General features: G+C 37.1%; 1 protein-coding gene across 1 annotated transcript in view; it reads left to right on the top strand.

The window, feature by feature from the left end:
• Positions 1–17,791, top strand: part of MLIP (muscular LMNA interacting protein) — a 172,219-nt gene that overhangs the window by 120,879 nt on the left and 33,549 nt on the right. Inside the window, exon 13 of the mRNA XM_060111458.1 lies at positions 17,619–17,672. Coding sequence (XP_059967441.1) covers positions 17,619–17,672 — 54 coding nt within the window. The remainder of the gene's footprint in view (positions 1–17,618; positions 17,673–17,791) is intronic.

Genomic DNA, 17,791 nt, shown 5'->3' on the forward strand with positions numbered 1-17,791 from the left:
GAGCAGCTGGAGTTTGTCAAGCTGAGTAAATTGGGGCTTGTCTCCAACTGACACTTCAAGGAAAGAGTTAATGGCAGGAGCTGAGCTCTGCTAGAGTAAAGAGATAAGATGACTACATCTATCATTCTTGGGGTCAAGGGGACCTCCCTGACTGCACATGTGCAGAAAGGTTCCTTGGGGGTCTAAAAAGGAGGGGATGCTATCCCTCTGGGTGCTGTCAATCTCCCAGAGGACCCCCCAAACCTGCACTGGCATCCATCTTGACTAAAAGATGCACACACGTATCGGAGAGGGCCCTGGGCCTGGGCAGATGTGGGAAACTAAGTGAGATGATTGGCCAGAGGAAAACAAAAACCCAGAAGAACTGCCCTATATAAGTGATTTAAATCGCCTCCCTAGTGCACTCCTCATTCAGGAGGACACTTGCACTCTTCTCTGGATGTGTATTTCTGCCTTGCCTCTGTCTTAAATAAACTACTTCTTTGTGTGCTCTCCCACATGTTGTGCTATGCCTCTAATAATAAACTTTGTGCCTATTTTTACAGCTTCTGTCTCCTTGAAAAATTCTTGTTTTTAAGGAGAACAAGAGCCAGGGTGGCTCTAGTTCCAGCCACTGTCCCCTGGTGGACTAGAAGTTAGGATTCCTGGATTTCACCCAGGCTGCCCAGATTCAATTCCTGGGTAGGGAGCTAAGATCTCACTTCAAGCCACTGCTCACTGCTGTCTCCCCAGGGTCATGACCACTCCTGCTCCCACTCCTAGTGCAGACCTCCAGGCTGCTGTCACCATTGCTAGATGTCAGGGCAAGACTTTAAGGTCTCCTACAGAGAGAGGAAAATGTATACTCCTACATAGGATAACCATTCATTTTGATCTTTCCCAGACATTTTTTTTAAAGTATACCAATGTATTTTTCTATTTTTTGAAATAATTTTATTTAGAAAAAGCTTTTTTGTAAGCAAATATTTTATATGTGTATTAATGTAACAAACCATTTAAATCAATTAATAAATATTTTAAAATGATATGGTTTCAGTTATTTTTACTGAGCCTTCTCATTAGCAGGTGTCTTGATTTGATCAGTGGGTATACCTATAGTGAAATACAGCTTAAAGTTCATCTGCAGACATTATAATAAGACATCAGTTACTGACCGTTTTGTTGAATAAATGAATTGTTTTATGCCTGTATTTGGAAAAGCAATTCAAACTCTTTCTTTAGTTTCCTTACCTATAAAATAGCAATAAAAATAGAATCTCTAGCATAGAATTGTTACCATGATCAACTGGTAAATGAAATTTTCACATTCCACCTTAAGTACCCAGTTTTATATATTTTTCAACATGCTTTCTATTATTTGTAGAATTTTGGTGCTGGAGTAAAGAAATAATCCATCAACATAGCTAGTAGGACAATACTCTCATCTAAAATTGCCTTTTTTTCTTTTATTAGGATCTATTCATTACTTTTAATCCCTCCATATTTATTCACATATGTATTCTTTTTCATTCTGATTTTTCACTTTGCTTTCCTTCTTCCCCTAGGCAACTATACTGAAGTTTTTTTTTTCTGTTTTTATTTTTTTAGTATATTTTCTTTCAAAAGTTGCATTATTATTTTGTGTGTCTATAATTAAATTTACATAAATGCTATTGTGTCACATACTTCACTCTTTTTCTGTGGGTTTCTTTTTTTTAGCTCTATTTATTTATTTATTTGGTTAGTTTCTGCTTTATAACAAAGTGAATCAGTTATACATATACATATACTCCCATATCTCTTCCCTCTTGCATCTCCCTCCCTCCCACCCTCCCTATCCCACCCTTCTAGCTGGTCACAAAGCACCAAGCTGATCTCCCTGTGCTATGCGACTGCTTCCCAGTAGTTATCTATTTTACATTTGGTTCAGTAGTGTATATATGTCCATATATACACTATCATTCTCTCACTTTGTCCCAGCTTACCCTTCCCCCTCCCTGTATCTTCAGTTCCATTCTCTAGTAGGTTTGCATATTTATTCCCATCTTGGCCCTAGATTCTTCATGCCTTTTTTTTTTTTAAGATTCCATATATATGTGTTAGCATACGGTATTTGTTTTTCTCTTTCTAACTTACTTCACTCTGTATGACAGACTCTCGGTCCATCCACCTTACTACAAATAACTCAATTTTGTTTCCTTTTATGGCTGAGTAATATTCCATTGTATATATGTGCCACATCTTCTTTATCCATTCACCTGTCAGTGGACACTTAGGTTGTTTCCATGTCTTGGCTACTGTAAATAGAGCTGCAGTGAACATTGTGGTACATGACTCTTTTTGAAATATGGCTTTCTCAGGGTATATGCCCAGTAGTGGGATTGCTGGGTCGTATGGTAGTTCTATTTTTAGTTTTTTAAGGAACCTCCTTACTGTTCTCCATAGTGACTGTATCAATTTACATTCCCACCAATGGACAGGTCATCCAAAATGAAAATAAATAGGGAAACACAAGCTTTAAATGATACATTAAACAAGATGGACTTAATTGATATTTATAGGGCATTCCATCCAAAAACAACAGAATACATTTTATTTTCAAGTGCTCATGGAACATTCTCCAGGATAGATCATATCTTGTGTCACAAATCAAGCCTTGGTAAATTTAAGAAAATTGAAATCATATCAAGTATCTTTTCTGATCACAACGCTATGAGATTAGATATCAATTACAGGAAAAAAATCTGTAAAAAATACAAACACATGGAAGCTAAACAATACAATACTTAATAACCAAGAGATCACTGAAGAAATCAAAGAGGAAATCAAAAAATGCCTAGAAACAAATGACAATGAAAACACGACAACCCAAAACCTATGGTATGCAGTAAAAGCAGTTCTAAGAGGGAAGTTTTTAGCAATACAATCCTACCTTAAGATACAAGAAACACCTCAAATAAACAACCTAACCTTCTGTGGGTTTCTTTTTTCTCATCAGTAATAGTAGCGTATTAGGTTTGCTTCCAAAACTCTTACTCTTGGAGATAAACTGGGCTGACTGCATCAGAATTACCTGGAGATCTTAGAAAAGTGAAAATCAATGGGACTTAGTTGGAAATTCTAAACTCAGAACTTCCACTGACCTGAGTGATCTTAAAGTATTTACTCCATTGAAAAGTCTATGCTTCCTCCATGATAGCAAAACCTTCCTCTTTTGCTTTTTAAATTCTGTAATGATTCAGCAAGAAAATGAACTTCATTATGAAAAATAACTTTACAAAGAAAAACTGTTTATACTGACATGTTTATAAGTGTTTGATTATAATTGATTTTTTTCTCCTAAAACCCCTAGTAAGTACAGGGAAACACAACTGTTAAATAGTATATATACATACTTAGGTCACAGGATTTTTTTTTTTTCTTAGAGTAAGTTGTAAAATGTAAGGTTGAGTTCTTAATCAAAATTGTACCTATGTGCTCGTAGCATTTACAACTGGGTTGAGTGTTTATACATCCAGTATTCTTGGACTTATTGAATCAGAGGTACATATCTTTTTTTCTGGTACACTACTTCAATCATTGAAAGTAATTTCTCTTTGAAAAAATACCACAGCTGTCAACATGCACTGTCTTATGATTTATTTTTTAAGAAATTAAAGTGCCTTTTTCATAAAAAGAGATTTTAAAATATAGCAATCTTTTATATTAGAATTATGTTTTTGCTAAGAAAGATGAAGTATTTTACTTGAAATGTATTTTATCCTTATGATATGTCAACAGAATATTTACTGGTCCATTTTATTAGGCTGTTTTCCAAGCAGCCTCTTTTGAGATTGTAGATTAAGAATAAAAAGGAAATATAACTTCTCTGTGATGAAAAAATGAGAGTTCAGTGAGCAAAATGGTGGTGTTTTCAGCCCAATTCCATCCATTATTTGTCTTTTCTACATAAAGGATCACTACACTTATAATAAGCCAAGGGTGAGACATATTAGAATAGTGAGGAATCTACCTAGAAAATGTATTATGAATAAGAAGTATGCAGTTTCGGAAATAGGAGGTAAAAAAAAAGAAGATTGTAATAGACAGTCACATCTTTGGGGGAATTGGGTCCTACTGACTTTCATTTTCACATAACAGTGCATTAGGGGGTAGGTGCACAGACTTTGAATGAGGTAGGAAGCCAGGGAAGGAAAGAAACTTTTATATCCAGGATGGTCAGAGGGACAGGTCTCTCCATAAATTTGCTTTAGCCTGCTTCCTAGGTCATGACCATCCTTTCTTTAAACGTTTTGGATATTTCATCCTTTAGTGTTGACTTTTTTCATTCTTTTTTCCCCTATTTTTATCTCCTACTTCTTAATTTTCAAATTTAATCCATTGTGAAGTTTATATTTTTACCATTATTGAGAATATCTTAACTGGTACAATCATTGCCTAGCTACTTGGAGAACTGACCCTATGAACCTATAGAAATTCAATAAATGAATTAAAATATTAATATTAAAGACATATTTCCAACATGAGTTAAATTTTTTGTAGCTCCTCTGAAATGAGATTTCTTTTCTGAGGTTTATTTTGATATTTTAACAAAATCAATCAATAGAAGTTAAAGCAGATTATGACTCAGCTGGAGAAGGGAAAAATTTAAAGTAATTCTAACTTTCACCAACTGGTTCAAAGGCTGAAGGGGCTTTGAAATAAAAACTTTCTTTTCTAATGTAAGCTGTAAGTATTTAGATCTAAAGATGTGAAAACTCTTCTACAAATATATAAAAAATAAAGCAACACCTCTTTGAGCTAAGCAGTTTATAACTGGGCATAGCTTCAGAAGGAGAAAATGAACACTAAGTAATGTGACTGGGTTCAAGTTTACAAAATCCTTGTCCAACAAATAGCCTAGTTCCCCACCAATAACAAAGAGCATAGACCTTGCAACTTTTTAATTTCAACACAAACTCTAGGAACCCTGGAGTCTGTCAGTTGACAAAGCACACTATATTCATTTCACAAAGATTTATTGAGTACCACTTATTTGCAAAGAGCTGTGTCTGTGACGGTCATGCATTGGAAAGCAAAGGCCTTTGCCAGATACCTCTTCTCTATTTGGGAAAATCAGATGTAACCAGCAAAAAAAAAAAATCATTATAAATGATCGTTGTGACACCTGCTATGCAGAAAAAAAGTAGTTATGAGCGCATAGAACAGAGGTCCTGATCTCATCTGATGAATTGGGGAAAGACTTAGTAAGGAAATGATGTCTCATCTGAGGTTTGGAAGGAAGCAAACGTTGGGGCCGGGCTGGGCATCCAGGCAGAGGGAACAGCATGGGTAAAGTTTTCCAGGCAGGAAAGAAAAGGAACAGGATGAGCTTGAGAAAATGAAAGCAAGCCAGAGTATTGAGGAAACCACTGGGATCGGAAAATACGGTTTAAAGTTAGCAAGAAGTAAGACTGCTGGACCGCTCTTCCTCACTGGCCTCATCTGAACTTGTGAGAAGAAAGCAGGGAGTGAGGTGAGGCAGCTCCAAGATTTTGTGCAAGAGGAATTGATATTTATAAAAAGTAGACCACAGGCCACTCCCTTTGTAGACAGTATTTTATTTCAGTTTCAAAACAGTCGTAAAGTAGGTTTTATCCCCTTTATTTTACATATGAAGAAACTGAGGCTCAGAAAGTGTAAATACTGTGTACAGGATTCCACAGAACGGGCTTAAAAGCTGGTGCTTGACTAATTTTTCTTAAGAAACTGCCTCCCCTCCCCCAAAAAATCTATTGCTGAAGCTGCATCACCACCCTCTTGGACATCTCCTCTGTGGAATCACAGGCTTCCTTCTGGTTAAATGACAGGACAGGACGGAGATATCAGGACAGGAACTAAGTAACCACCGAGGCCACCTGACTTCCTTCAGTTTCCAGATGAGGAAACTGAAGACTAAAGATGCCAAGTGACACACCCAAGGGCCGGTGTGAGTGATTGCCAGGGCCTGGGTTTATTGTGAACCACCTGCTTTGGCAGCCACAGTTCCAAAGGTTAGTGACTAAGAGAGCCATTGTTTATCTAAAACTCTGACAAAAATATACTGAGGTAGTCACATTTATTGAAAAAAGTCATCTTGACTTTTGGAAGCAAAACCTCTTTTTATCCTCCTCATTAATAATGTCTTTTTGTGTTCTGTCTACATAATTAGAAATCCTTCTGTGTAAATAAACCAAGGTAATTTATTTTCTATCATCATGGAGATAAACTGTCTTGCTCCTAATTCTAAAACATCTCTGACAACTTTTGGAGTTAATGGGAATTGGATAACTATTAAGATGCTTTAGAAGAGAACATTTGAGGTGGGTGGAATAGGAGAAGAAGCTCTATAAACTCAAAATTGGTTCTTAATGTTTGAGATTTTTCAGGAAACCAAAACCTGAGCCCTGTTGGCCTATGCTAAATTGTTTTCTAAATGGATGAATTTGTATAATATGTTCAGGAAGAACATTCTGTTTAAAATGGCTAAATGGAAATTAATTGGACTTTTAACATTAAAAAAAAAAAAGAATGCCAGTGAGCAGGTATTTTAATAGAAGCAGTTCTGAAAAAATAAGTATCAATTATATTTTGTTAGGTTCTCCACTAGAGGGCAAAAAGAACATATCAACACAATAGGTGCCTTAATGACAGGCTGGCATTTGATACCAGGCACGTTTTGGGTTATCTCATTGTCAGTTATCATTTAAAAATGTACTTAATATAATCACAAGCAGTTGACTTGTATATTTATTCCAGGAAAGAAGAACAATCCATTTTTTATGTATTTGTCCCTAAACTCACATATTGCCATCTAGTTGAAAGTTTTCATTGTAACACTTTTAATAAAATCACCTTAAAAATTAAGAATTTGCTAATTTGAAAGAGATGTGCAGTAGGATGCAGGCTGGATGGCATTTTTAGCAAGGAGAAATATATTTGGAGAAGGATTCGTTTTAAAGCTCTTGTAAAATAACATGCTGGTCCCTTAGAATTGATAGACCATGCTTGTGTTTTGTAGACATTGTTTACACCTAGTTCAGATGGAGGCACCAAGAAAAAATGAGCCCCTGGTGTTTCACAGCACTCAGCTGCCACCTGTCCCATCCCCACTGCCTGGTGTCTCAAACCAGGTTCCTTAGAAGCTGAGCCTGAGACAGGGTTTCCAGTATTTGTGATTTGCTGAGGGCATGGCTCTCCAGAAAAATGTCTTTTAAGGGAGGGTGTACATCATGATTGGGAAGGGCAAGGAGAAGAGGAAGAGTGATCTCAGACAGGCTAGCCATTGCCTAATTCACAGGGAGAGGGCTCTGGAGCATAAATTGCAAGGTCACCCACTCTTGAGGCAAAGGAGCTGCCCTTGGATACACCTTACCAGTCATCATCAGCTGTGGGTCTTGGTGTGGGTAGAGGGTCAAGGAACTCAGCGTTGGGATGCTCTTCTCAGCTGAGGGAGATGGTCTGTAGAAGGAGGCAGCTGCAGGCTCTGAAATAAATGAAATCTCTGATGGAGGCGTTTATCTTTGCAAACTGAGTCTTTAAAATATATGTATTTTGTATGTATGTATTTTGTGCTCACTTTGGCACATACATATATACAAAATACATACATATATTTAAAAGATATTTAAATATGTATTTCTTAAAAGATATTTAAGAAAAGGAATAGCATTAAAAGAAGGTTAGATAAGCAACTATCTTTTATATGAGGTTGATCCCTATGAAATTGCCTTATTCAATAGTTCTTGATGTAGGAAAACATCAGTTTTATCAGTTTCACATAGTTCAACCTAATTGTTGGTCTCATTGCTTTCATTTCTTTTACCTTTCTACTTACTCCATGCAACAAAAGCCATATGTGATATGTGGCATTTACATAGTTAAGGAGTCTCTTATTTTGAAACTTAATGGCAAAATTTTCCTATGTTGCTTCCTTTTGCGTAATGTGACTACTGTTTTACTTCTTTTACTAAAATATGACCATAAAATTGTTTCTGATTGCTAAATTTGTTGAAGTTTACCCCATGTGTGACTGATCAAAGTACAACTAGACACGATTAACAGCCATCAAATAATGATACCCATTTGTCCACATATAAGCCATATGGTCCATATGTCCTGTGAATCAAATAGAAATCTCTTTTGCACAAGAAGGATATCACAGTGGGATTGGACCTTTCCTCAGGTTGTATAAAAGTGTTCACTTAGCTCCCATTGGACACTGAAATGCTTTCTTAGTTCTTGAAACATTCAAACGATGTGTAAGATCCCTCCTCAAAGAATTACAGCTCAATCATTGGGACATCTTAAAATTTTGGGACTATATTATTAGGAATGCATGTTTATGATGGTCACATCTTCCTGTTCAGTAATTTTTTTTACCAGTATATAATTATTTTTGGTCTCTTATAAAGTTTTTTCTTGAATTCCATTTTAAAGAAAATAAGACTGCACTTCTAGTTTTATTTTGGTTTATATTGGACAGATACATCTTTTCCTCCTTTTTTTCAATTTTTACATGTCTTCTTGTTTGTGTGTGTCTCTTATTGAGCATATATTCTCCCATCTTGATTTTCTTATTTTATCACAAGAGACTTCTCTTCATGTCTGAGATTATTTTATTACACGATGTTAATTCTGCCATATTATTTTACATTTTTCATTATTATAATTTCTTATCTCTTCTTTCCAGTTTTCCATCCAAGAGATATGGGTTTATTAGCATAGAATTTATTCATCCTATTTTGTTATTATGATTTCCCTTAGCCTAGGGCTCATATTCACTTTTATACACCCCGTCAATATCTATGTTTTCTCCCAGGAAGACAAGTTCATTTGGTCCCTTCCATTATCTTTCATCATGTTGATATTGTCCAATTCTAAATTTTTATTTCTGGGATATTATGGTTATAATTTCTCTCTTTCTTTTCCGTAGCTTTTTGTGGCTTTTTTTATGGCAATGATACACTTGCTCAGGGTGTTTTATTACCTTAACTTCCTATATTTCTTGCTGCCTCCTTCTGTGTTTATTTATCTTCTTATTTGAGTCCTTGGTCCAAGAAAGTTTTAAGGTGGGTCTTTATTTGGCAAATATTCTCAGGCCCTGTATGACTGAGAACATATTTTATGCTTCTGTATTTATATAATATTTTAACAGTGCATCAAATTTTAGGTGATAGTAATCTTAGACAAATATGGTAGCATTTTTACCCTGATTTTCAAAAGATCTCATTCACTCTTTTGAATGGCTGAAACCTACTAACACAACATAACTAAACATAGAGTTTTTCCATGGGTTTTTAGCAACCAGTAAATACCCCATCTATTTCATGATTTTTAACTTGGATAAAGAGATACCTTGATGTTAGGATGTGGTTCTAGCAGGAACGTAGCAAGGAGTGGAAGAAGACAGTCTCCAGAGGGGAGATCTTAGATTACAACAAGGCTCCAGAAAGCAAGGCTGTCAGAATCCCTCAGTAATAGCTGCCATCTAAGACCAAGTTGCAGTGCCTGGCAGGACAATATAGTTGGGGCAGGGGCTGGTAGTGGGGCAGAGAACATGCATGTACTGAAAGCTCAAAAGCATATAACTGACATGATAAGAGTGTTAGGAGGTGCTTACATCGTTACTGAAATGTGGCTTGGAATAATGCAGAGGGAGATGTGGGGATGGAGGAACAGGGTCCAAGTCCAGGGAGGCAGAACTGGCAGGCACCATGCAGGAGGTGAGCCTTCCACTTGATCTGTAGGCTTACCGTCCTCAGCTCATCTGCCTACCAATGATTCACATATCCTCTCCCTCAAAGATGCTGCTGGGGGCGTAGTTTTAGGACAGAGCAGAGTGGAGTCTGGTCCAGGGTCTCTGGAGGTGATGGGGGCACATACTGACCCCATTACAGTCATGCCTGTTCTTCATCTTCAGAAACACTTCCAAATTTTTATGATACACCAGTTGACATCTCTTGACATACTCCTGGGTTCTAGGGTAAGTTTCTTGCAACTAGTTACAAATTAGGAATAGCTGGGGTGGGGTTAAGGCAGGGCAGGGATTGTATGTCATATTGGAATAAAATGGCTAATACCCTTTCTGTTCTATAGAAGAGAGAGAACAGAGGGAGAAAAATTCTGCCAACATCATCTTTTGTGAAGGAGACATTTGGTTTATGATTGTATAAGAGTTAGTACTAGATTCTGAGAACAACTGAAAAGGATGTTTTGCCTGTAGTACTAAGCAACTAATTGTGCCCTTAAACGATAGAAGAAAGAAAGAGAACAGCAAATATGCTTCCTTGTCAATTCCAACTTCAGGTTCTGGAATTTATTTTGAGTCCTAAAATGTTGTTAGAAGGTAGATTTTGCTTCATTTCCATTCCAACCCGGGAACTGTGCAATGAAGAAAGTGAATGAGGTGGTTAATCCCCCAGGGGATTAAGATTTTTCAATTAAGAAAGAAGCAACTTTAGATGAAAAATGTGAGTAAACACGGGGAGGTGGTGTTTGCCTTCAAAACAGGATGAACACATAGAAGAAAAAATTCTATCCTGCTGCCCTTTTGAAGGTGGTCTTTTGAGGAATAGGGAATTCAAATGTGTCCCGAGTCTGGGCCTCCTAGGGCAGAAAGAAAAGGCCAAGAATAAAAAATAGTATAATTGGGGAATTTACAGCCATATCTCAAAAGACCTATTACAATGTTCAGAGCAGAAAATTCCTGTTTTCTTACTGGTATAAGACTCAACTGGTCCTTAAACACCCATATAATGATATTAATGATCAGAACTTAACAGGGAGTTGCCTGTGGGTTTTTAAAACAATTAACATGTACCAAATTCCAGCTCAGCATTTGAGAATACTCAGGGAATACACAAAGGAATGCTGTGAAACTTCATAGTGTTTATAAAACTTCACACACGGAGCAAGTGGTACAGCTAAGACCTGATATTAAATATCCCAGGTAAGATTCCATGGAGAGGTCATTTTTACTATCCCTGTAGGTGTAACTTCTGCCTCAGCTGTGGATCAGTGCAGGAGATTCCAAAAAGGACTCTTTTTTTTTTCGGAGATAGCGTCATTTATCAATGAAGAGATTTTTGCTTCATCCAAGGACAGAAGGAACTGGTAATCACCTATTTAGCACCCAGAATTTAAAGATGAGAACACTGAGGTCCAGAGACAAAGTGGTTTTTCCCAGTTTACATCGGAAGGTAGTGACACAGACAAATGTGTAAACCTTTGGGCATCACCCAAAATAGGTGCTGTACTTTTAACTCCAAAAATAAATATTCAAGCTACTGAAGTTGTTTTGTAATTTAAAAAATTATCCCAGGCTAATGCAGATGAAATCTTTAAGACATATGGATAGGAGTGGCATGTTTCTGATCATCATGAAAGCAGGTGTGTCCTCATAGCACATATCGTGAACTGCCCTCATTAAGGACAAACTCAGAGCACTGCCCATGTTTTGTTCCAGGAATAGAATCTTTTTTTTTTTAATGCACATAGTCTAATCTCCTGACTTTTTAAAAAAAATTAAAGTATAATTGATTTAATACAATGTTGTGTTAGTTTCAGGTGTACAGTAAAGTGATTCAGTTATATACATATGTGTGTGTATATATATATATTCTTTTTCAGATTCTTTTCCCTTATAGGTTATTACAAGACATTGAGTATAGTCCCCTGTGCTATACAGTAGGTCCCTGTCCCTGTTGTTTATCTATTTTATATATAGTAGATGGATATGTAAATCCCAAACTCCAAATTTATCCCTCCCCCACCCCCTTTCCCCTTTGGTAACTATAAGTTTGTTTTCTATGTCTGTGGATCCATTTCTGTTTTGTATATAAATTCATTTGTATCATTTTTTTAGATTCCACATATAAGTGATATGATATGATATATGTCTTTCTCTGGCTTACTTAGTATGATAATCTCTAGGTCCATCCATGTTGTTGCAACCAGGCATAGAATCTTGAACAGTAAAATCAACCAACTAGTGCTAGCATATTATGGACTCTGTCCTCTAGCAGCTTTCAGTCTTTCTGGGCAATGAGACGGGCTCATATTAAACAGCCTTGGTTCATTTAATGAGCATTTTCAAGGGCTTAATCCTCGACTTCCAAAGTGGAACTGATGCAGGCAAAATCCCTGCACAGTAATTCTCTAGCCTGGGTTTCTGATTTTCTCACTTGTTTGGTCCATTCATTCTGAATTTTCTCCTTATTTTCCCATCAGTGCAATGGTGAGTAACTTCTTTTCAGCTACTTACACCACATGAACTGTGTCCCTCTTATCTCTATGACGAGAATTTCCCTCTTATCTCTATGACGAGAATTATCCTGCAGATTTCAGCCTCTTGGGAAGAGATTCCTTCCTATTTCTAGACCAGGTCTGATTTATCTGTGATGAACCCTCCTAGCACTCTGAACTTGTCCTTCAGAACACATTTAATTGTGTTTGTTTGTGTATATTCCTGATTATATAGTTAATATCTTCCTCTCCCACTGCACTGCGGTCTCCAAGAGCAGGGAGGATGCCTGTTCGCTGGCTGTCATATCTCTAACATTCAGTAAAGTGTCTGGTACATGAGCACGTGCTCAATAAAAAAACGCTGTGGTAAAGTATTTAATTACATAAGCACAGTGTAACTTAATTGATGAGGACATTTTGAATGCAGTTAATTTCAGTTGTGAATAAATAAATATTTGAAAAACATCAATTCCATCAGTTCATACAAAAATCTTGGCTGTGGTCTCACTCCTCAATTTATGGTATTGTTGGTCTTACCTGAGACCCATTAGAAATGTAGATGCTCAGGACCCTCCCCAGACCAGCTGCATCAGAATCTGAAATTTACAGGACTTGCCAGGTGCTTTCTATGGGCTGGGATGTGTTGTAAATCAGGGATTAAAAACTCAAGTGTATTATTTGGCCAGGCAGATTCCCCTAGGGGAGTGAAGTAAACCAGACATTTATGTATAAGCATGATCATAGGTGACTTCTGACCCTTGACCTCCCTCACTGGGAGTGGTGGGCACTGTGTTGACCTGGAGATTAGCTTCATCTAACAGGGGTAGCCATGTGCATATCAAGATGATTGCGGGCCTAGGGTTGCAGGACACTTGAGCAGTTCAAAAGAAAGAGCCACAAACCTGCAAGTAGAATCTGTGGACTCAAATACTGACAACTAAATTCAGCTCTTTTTATTTATTATTTTTTCTTTTTTTTAATTAAAGTATAATTAATATACAACGTGTTAGTTTCAGGTGTGCAGCAAAGTGATTCAGTTATACATACACACACATATATATATATATATATTCTTCTTCAGATTCTTTTCCATTATAGGCTAGTAAAAGATATTAAATATAGTTCCCTGTGCTATACAGTAGGCCCTTGTTGTTTATCTATTTTATATAGAGTAGTGTGTATCTCTTAATCCCAAATTCCCAATTTATCCTCCCCCCTTTCCTCTGGTAACCATAAGTTTGTTTTCTATGTCTGTGGGTCTGTTTCTGTTTCGTATATAAGTTCATTTATATTACTTTTTTAGATTCCACATATAAGGGATATTATATGATATTTGTCTTCCTCTGTCTGACTTTAAGCAGAAGAATCGTGAGGGACTTGAGCAGAACACACACATGCCGTAGTGCTGGTTGAAACGTCTCTAGTTTGCAAAATTTCTTACCAATGAAGAGACTTCGGGGAATGCAGTAAACAATTCTAAGTCTTCACTAATGCAGATTTCTCTTTTCTCTATTTCATTCCTTCTCTCTTTCATTATTAATTTATTTATTCAATACACATCCCGTGTCTCCTGTGCTGAGTGGTCCCTGTGCCAGGTACAATCGACCTAAAAGTGAATAGCATCGAATGTACATGATGTGCAGTGGCTCGCAGTCCCACGATGACAACACTGTACTCAGGAAACACAGTGCTTTACGTAGGTATCGCTGCAGTAATTGTCACGTCTATTTCTGAGAGATGTTCTTAAGAAGGTTACACTCTAGCTTGAGTGGTTCACAAATCTCAGTGGGAGATAGAATGGGGGGACAGCTTCCTGAAGACAAATGGAGCAAAGGAGGTTTACACGAGGATGTGGTTCAGCTAAAAAGCAATCCCGAGGAGTGAATTCTGAATACCAGGTGTAGCACCCTCAGTGATTTAAATATGGGAACGTTTCTTGTAACACTTCATCATTTTTGGCAGGCAAGAAAATCTACTTCATCTCTGCACAGGAGGGAGAGCTGTTTCACAAAGTTACAGCTCTGAATGCCATTCTTCGGGTACATTAAGACTTAACTGATTTCACCACATTCGGCATATTTTCTTTTTTTCTAGTTGTAGGGTTCTCTCCAGTTGGTTGGAGGTAATTTTATTTGTCTTTGTCAGAGAAGTTAGCTCTGGAGATGCAGTGACATTTATGAGAAAGCCCCACACTGGTAACAAACACTCCACAAGCCTTTATATTTGTGTGGTGGCAGCTGTGATAAAGAATGTAATAAAACTCAACTGAAGATTTCATTCAAATACGGCTTGTTGATTGGCCCACAGTGGTGAGTGAGCAAAGGTCTGATGAATGTTATACAATATCTGGGACTGGAGTTTCCATCCAGGATGAAAGGATGTTTTGTCTCATTTCACTCATGCTTTCCATTTCATCAATCCATCTATGTTGAATAATGGTCTGATGATAAAATTTGTAACTTTTCAGGGTTTTTTTTTTTTTTTGAGACAAAATAGTAATTTGTCCTCTAGAGCACTCACCACCAAGTAAACAGGCTTGGAGGCCTCTCTCTGTCTTCCTGTATTCACTGACCCTGGATAATAAGCCATCCACCTATATGGAATTTATTTCAATGTTTTAGTGTCATCATTCTCATTCTGACTGTGAGAGGATGTTCCTGCCATATTTGTTCTCCCCATGTGACATCTCCAGACCTCATGTTTTACAAAACCTCTGCATTCTGCGTATGTACCAACTTCAACAGTATTCCTCTGGAACATTTCATAATTTTTCTTCCCTAATCAACAAAATATCAATGTGTCTGCCTGACACTCCTTCACTCACCCTAGAGAGTAGGGGGGCCTATAGTCACCCAGGAAAACTTGAGTTTATGCTATTCTCTAAGGCAAAACTTTCATTTAGACCTTCTTCTTTATTCTCTGTCTCTCTGATTACTTACATATCTTCCAAACCCCGTCCCCTATCTAAATTCTGCACATCAGCCAAGGTGACATTATTTGACATGAAAATCTGATCGCACGTATCCCCTTCTTGCCTGGAGATTCAGTGGTTTCTCACTGCCTAGAGAATGAATCCCAGACTCCTCTTCTGACATACGAGCTTCATTGTCTGTGTCTCCTGAATGGAGACACCAGCTACACCAACCACTCCAAACTGCTTCTGACTCTGACACTCTTGCACATGGCTTTCCCTTTTGCAAAATGGCACACACACCACTCCCTCCCTCTGTCTCCCTGCTCTTGTCTCCCGAGCATCTTCCCAGTGACATGTTACCATTTCCTACTGCTTTGAAAGAACAGTCTCCAGAGACTGTCACTCTGGATTCCAATCATGACTCTGCCACTCACTAGCTCTGGACCTTGAGGAAGTTATCCTGCCTCTTGGTGCTTTTGCTTCCTCATTTGTGAATCAGGGTAAAATTAGTGCTCACCTCACTAGGTTGCTGTTAACACTAAATAAATAAATACATATAACGAATTTATCATGTGAGTACACAATAAATTACTATGACTAACTCCATTAACAGTATCACATTTTATGTAATGTTTTTGGTCACCTTGAGGATAATAAGAAAGCAAACCTATTGGGACCCAAGATCATAAATAGAGGAAAGCATTCCAAAGCCAAATATAAATGATTTGGGGATTACCAATTAATTAGGATCAGTCATTTGCTGTTCTCTTTTGTTGGTTAGCATAGTTAATACATAGTTTTTGAAATTGAAGATTAGAATAAAATGGATTTAAGTGAATGAATACCTATATTGGAAAGATGGGATAGAATGTAAAATAGATATCACATAATTACTCAATTGCTTTTCCAATCTCAGTTGAATATTTTATTAGGGCAACAACATTTTCAAATTTTAGGATGTTTATTCTACTCTATTTTAGGAGACTAGGAGAATGGGGATTTGCCATGGTACAAACTTCAATGATTCATAGAATTATCATACCATTTAGCCTAGGTATGCTAAAGATTTTGCTGTCTCTAGACCAATTGTCTTGGTCTGAAGTTTGAAGGAGTACATAGCATCTGATCCTAATCCAGGTTTACAATCTCAGGGGACCCTGATGAACGGAGAAAGTAGGTGCTTTCAGCTGATTTTTGGAAAACTATTTGAATCTCTAGTTGGCTTGGGGACAGATCATGCTTCTATTTAAAGTAATGGTCTCAGGAAGCTGGGATCCTTGATGTTATGACACTCAGAGAATTTCATAGCTGGGACAGAGTTTAATGGTTAGCATTTAATGAAGTTGTAGCTTTAAATAAAAGCAGGTTCCTTTCTTGAAAATCAGCTAGAACAGAGGGAAAGTGAGATGGGACCTCGTTGGCCTCCCCAGCAGCCTTTGGTGATGTCATCCTAGGGCCAAGGGTGCATTGCTGGGATCCCCTGAATCTCCCTGGAGCATCAGGGGCAGATCACTGATCCGATGATTTATTGATCAAATCAGGACAAGGTTGAGAGTAAAAGGGGGCCAATTATTCCCACAGCCCGGATTTGCCAAGGATAGTTGTAGAAACTGGGGATGCTCCAGTAAAATCAGGTATTGTGGTTACTCTAATGTTGTAGTGAGGAGAGATAGTTAAAAAATAAAGGGGGTAGGCAGATTTATTATAAATGATTGTTTTCTCCTTGTCTGTGTCTCTCATTCTGTCTCTTTTGCTTGCATATCTATGACTTTTCTTCTGTCTGAATAGGTTTAAGTGTATGTTTAGTGCTCAGAAGACCCATGCAATAATAAAAAATCCCTATATAAGCAAAAGTACCTCTCTCTGTTAAAGTGTCACTGTGTTGTAAACTGCATGATAATAGTGTCATCTGGTAAGATTACAACGTTTATGAAGTCCTTGTGTTTTGATGTTCTTAATGTTTACAATAATGCACAATGTTTTACATTTCACTTAAGTATTCACTACAGATGCATCTACATTGCAGGTCTAAGCGTGATTTGTCTCTTTTGCTTTGGAGCTTTTCGCTTTGAGAGCTACTGTGAGAGTGGCAACATAAATTTAACTTTGTTTCCTCTCTCTGATAACTGCAAGTGTGTTTTAAGAATACATTCATTAAATAAACATTTAATAACTGTCTATGCTGTGTGCTAAACACTGTTAGAGTTTATGTGGGACACAGAGATAAATAAGATGTGGTCTTAGGCTCCAAGGATTCACCATCTGCTAAATTTCTTTTTCTATGTTAAGAATATCTTCCTTTGTTTTTAATAACAATCAAATCTTAATGTTTACATTGGTAGAATATGATCAGTAATAATATACTTACATCATCATTTAACTGTCAACTTAAATGAAATTTAAACATTTATCTCTCCTTACTTCTATCCCTGTTCACTTCCTGGGCATCTTTTCTGTGAAGTTGAGTCATCCAATGATGGCTATTCCGGAACATGAAACTCTTGATTCTGAAGAGGTAAATGGAAGATACAATTAGAGATCTGGTTATCTGTTTCCATGTGTTATTAGGTTGTAGAAATAAGCCAATCTTATTTTTTAAAAATATTAATAAAATCAGGGTTGTTTTTTTTAAAA

This window comes from Mesoplodon densirostris, chromosome 10, assembly GCF_025265405.1.
Source record: "Mesoplodon densirostris isolate mMesDen1 chromosome 10, mMesDen1 primary haplotype, whole genome shotgun sequence".
NCBI classification, from domain to species: Eukaryota; Metazoa; Chordata; class Mammalia; order Artiodactyla; family Ziphiidae; genus Mesoplodon; species Mesoplodon densirostris.